Source organism: Pterocles gutturalis, unplaced genomic scaffold, assembly GCF_000699245.1.
Source record: "Pterocles gutturalis isolate BGI_N339 unplaced genomic scaffold, ASM69924v1 scaffold35688, whole genome shotgun sequence".
NCBI lineage: Eukaryota > Metazoa > Chordata > Aves > Pterocliformes > Pteroclidae > Pterocles > Pterocles gutturalis.
In genome coordinates this window covers 182-4,551 of record NW_010121646.1, presented here as the reverse complement: position 1 = coordinate 4,551, position 4,370 = coordinate 182, and the positions used below count along the sequence as shown (strand labels likewise).

General features: G+C 52.5%; 1 protein-coding gene across 1 annotated transcript; it reads right to left on the bottom strand.

Annotated features, from left to right (window-relative positions):
- Positions 1-1,875: 1,875 nt before the first annotated feature.
- ENSA (endosulfine alpha) lies at positions 1,876-4,080 on the bottom strand (the record flags this gene model as incomplete). The annotated part of the gene is made up of 2 exons (XM_010077308.1): positions 1,876-2,046; positions 3,908-4,080. Coding segments are annotated over 2 exons (344 nt in total), but the record flags the coding sequence as incomplete, so codon positions are not given.
- Positions 4,081-4,370: the final 290 nt, after the last annotated feature.

The following is a 4,370-nucleotide window of genomic DNA, read 5'->3' as shown; positions in this document are numbered from 1 at the left end:
ACCGTGGCTGCCTGCCCAGCTCTGGGGGCGGAACGGAAATAACCCTGCTCCACAGCTACTACCCTTGTACGGAATTGCTCTTGCTGGTTCTCATCCTGTCTCGTCACAATCACTTCCCCCTCCTATGCAAGCACGCCTGGCATTTCCGTAAAACTTTTTTGACTTGAAAGCCGTCCCCTCCCTCTGCCCCCCCTCAGCACAGAGGCAGCCCCCAAGCTGCAACGGCCTTTTGCACTCTTCACTATATTTACTTTGGAAAAAAAAAAAAAAAAGCAAGCATAGCCCTCTAGAAGAGAGGAGAGATTAACATGTAAAAAATTATATATATTTTTCTATATATGATTCAAATCTATTTACAACACGGCTGGGACAGACAGCAGAACATCCAAGGAGTTGCACAGCCACTGCTGCCCTGGCCAGGTCAGACAGGGTCTGGAAAGGTGACAGAGACCAAAGCACAACCCGTGGTTACAAGTGGGCAGCCCCCAATCCCACTACGCTCCTTGCCCACTCCACAAAGAGAAAGCTGTCCTCTGCAGCCACCGGCCCAGCAACAGGGCCCCTTCCCGACGGTGTCCTGGTAAGTGGAGCCACAGTTGGCTTGCTCCAAACTACCTGAAGGCAGAGGCAAGCATTTGAGCACACCCTTGGCAAACACTCTCCCAGGAAGCAACACTGCGTTCCTCGCTCCAGCCAGCAGCAGGAAAGTGCCACGAATGAAACAGATTCTCAGGAAAACCTGAGTCAGCCAGCCAAGAATGCATGTAAGGAAAGCTGTGCCCATGCAGAGCATTGCCCATTGCCTCCCTGCCTTGGTTTCTCCTGACCTGATGGGAATCCCTAAAATTAAAAAAAAAAAAAAAAAAAAAAAGTCCACTCAGCTTTCTTTTGCCCACATGCCTTCCAAATCAAAAACAGGGGCTCTACCTACCTGCCCGCCCACCCACGGTCTCCTGTCTCCCAAGCGCCCTGCTGCTGTGGGGTTCAGCTCACCGCTTTTTGCTACCTATTAAACATAGGAGCCAGCTCTCACTCTTACCAAGGCAGACAGCCTCGCTGGCCAGAACTGACTGGGGAGACAGAAACTGCCGCAAACCCTCTGGGGCAGCTGTGATCCTCACCTCGCACCCCTCCATCACAGCCACACTCAGATGTAGCTGTGAGGGCTCCGCTCTCAAAAGAGCAAATGCCTCATCACAGCTCCAAGCCACTATGACCGTTTCAAACGCTGCCTGGCCCCTCTCCCACAGCCATCGGACACGTTGCCCTCTCCTGCGAGCTCAACTGCTTTGTGCAAGCAGGGGATAGATGCCACACAGCTCAGCCCAGCAACGCAGCCACGTAATTTTTTGCATATTAGCTAATTTCTTCACTTGGAAGCTTTACCGCACACACTTAACTAAACGTCCAGATCATGTATCACACCTTTTGCCCAGCCGGTTCTTCCTCTGCAGACACCCGATGCCTGAAAAGCATTTACACACCACAGCTCTCAGCTCTCCCCTCCTACCTGGTGCCAAGCAAAAAAAAGCAACTCCTCCGAGCACTTTCCTGCTTCTCCTAGGGCTTCTCAACTCTCCCAGCGAGGAGGCAGCACTTCAGTGGCTCTGCAAGTGAGGATGGTTTCAAACAGCATGAAAATTACGGCAGCAAACCGACTCCCTAAAAGGAGCAGCCCAATCAAATCTGCCTGTGTATCCCAGGCTACCGACACCTCTTGCTCGCCTTCTTGGTTTTGGTGCGTGTTTGCTGTAAATGCTCAAATAACTATGTGGATTCTGGTGCTCCCGTCCCTATGGTACAGTGAAGTTCAATCAACTTAGCCAAAAGAAAAAAAAGAAAATAGGAAAAAAAACCCCAGCCTGTGAGTGCAGGCTACCCTGCCAGCTTGCTGGTTACAAGCGAAGATTTTCTCTGAGGGAGGTCCTGCGGAGTGGGGATGTGGTCTCCTGTCACCAGGTTCTTGTCTGGCCCTGCACTTGGCAACTGCTTGTTCTTCATCTTTGCCTTGGCCATGTTGTAGTCACCAGAATCAAAGTATTTTTGCTGGAAGAGGGAGAGGAGTTTGGGTTACTTTGATTTGCAGGAGTGCGGGGACACAGCAGAGATACAGACACCTGTCCACAAATGTTGTCCTTTAAGGAGCTGCTGGGGTTGCTCAAAAACAACTCACAAAAACATCACACAAGGGGACAATCCAAGCAAGGGAGCCTGGCCTGATTTAAAAGGCCTTTAGCATGCACAGACAAACCCCAGCGTGACTCAGACCCACCCCAGCTGGAAGCAGCTTTGCCCCACAGCAGCTGCCTGTTTGACCCGACACACCAGGCTGCACTTTTTCCCTTCGATCCACCTTTGGGTGTTTGTAGCCTGCGAACTTTCGCCGCTTGGCATGGCGCTTGCTGGGTAATGACCAGGTTTGTCCTGCTCTGCCCATGACAGGGATTCAATCCCAGTCCAGAGACCCCCCCAGGCAGCTGAACTCAGACACATCTGCCTCCATGCAGAGGCTCGGCTACAGTGGCAAAGCCAGGGGACATTTGCTGATACAGTTTATTCTGGTTCGGTGAACACATGAGCTGGTGTGACAGACGCAGGATTTTCTCCCCAGGGAACACAACCTGGCCATTGCCAAGGCCTTCACCAGACCATCCAGGCTCCCAGCAGCCAAAACGACCCAGGGGAATGCCTGCGAAGACGTGGCCAGAAGACACCTCCCTGCTGCATGCCACCACCAACCCAGAGCTCAAAGGGCATTTCGCTCCCTTATCACACACATCACCATGGGACTCTATGATCCTTCATGGTGCTACTTCACCCCCCGCAGCGGTGTGGGAAAGGCGGAACACCAAAGCAGAGCTTGCACCGGTGCTGCAAACAGGGATTTGCTGGGCACAAGGAGCTCTGAAGAGCCTAGTTCTGCGCCGATGCAGTGTCAAGCCGCAATGAGCAAAAGTCCCAACAAAAATCCCTCCCTGACTCAGCGACAAGCCATTAAACAGCCCTCCTTTCCGTGCTTTCTTTAGGAGCTGGTACATAAAATCATAGAATCATTAAGGTTGGAAAAGACCTCAAGGAACAACAGTCCCAGTGATCATGTCAACAGTGAGAGTGGGAACACACTGCGGCTGCTCAGGCAGAGGGGACAGCTGCCAACACAAGCTGAAAGGGAAGCAGCAGACAGAGCCAAACCCTGCGCAGTGTGACACGGAGACACTGTGTGTTCAGAGCTAGGGAAGGCATGCGGCCACTGGCTGCCAGCAGCTCAGGAGGGATTTATGTTTTCTGCATCAGCCTTCACAAAGAGAAAAGCCAGCAGTGACAATCTAAGCAGGCTAGAGATGGCTCTTGGAGAGAGATTTAATTACATTTCTAGGGAGCACAGTCAGAGGGTTGGCTTTTTACACTGGTGCCAGCAATGGAGATGCAGCCAGCTGACTCACTGGTGTTCTCAGTGCCCTTTGCACCAGCCCAGAACCCAGGCAAAGTGCAGACCAGCAAGAAAAACTGAGGCCTGCAGCATCTCAGTAGCCTACCGAACCCCAGGGAGGAGGCAGGGAGGAATTTATGCACTTATTTTGCCTCTAGACCCCAGATTTTGGGCCACTGTGTGTAGGACAGGGTGGGATCCACAACTGGGGGGAGATACACAGATCAAAACCACCCAAGAGGCAGCAGCTTTTGGGTTCTGAGTAGGCATAAGCCCTCTTGCTTAACCACAGCAGCCCTCACCGCCCACTAGGTGCCACATCCTGAGCGGGCACTAAAAGAAGCCTGGCCTATGGGTTCAACAGACTTTTTGGCCTGGGAAATTTTGGTGTGATTCCTCTGGCCTGGTTGGAGCTTGGCTGCCTGTGCCATTGAGAGAGGAGGGGACACAGACAAGCCATAGCTGAGAAATATATACCCCTTTCTGCAGTCTCTTCATGAGGAAGTCGGAGCTTCTGGGCTTCTGGCCTAGGTTGGGGTATTTAGCCTTCAATTTTGCCTCTTCTGCTCGCTCAGGAGTGACAGTTTCGTTCTCTTGCATATCCTGAAAAAAAAAAAAAAAACCCAAAAAAAAGAGGGGGGTGGAAAGCCCTTCAGCCCCACAGAAAAACACACACCTGTGATGCCGTAACAGTATTCAGCCGTGTATCTCAGCCTGCTCTCAGTTCTTCACCTCCAAGTCTCCTTCCTCCCTTGACAGCTGCAAATGCCACTGGCTCCCATCATCCCATCTCTCCCACCCTGTCTGGGGTGTGCTGCTGCACCTTGCTGCTCGCCCACCTCGTGGGCACCACCTCCTCTGTTGCACCCAGCAGAGCCAACGCCACACCAGCATCCTTAACACCCGCCAACGGATCCCGGGGCCACCCACAGCAGCGCCT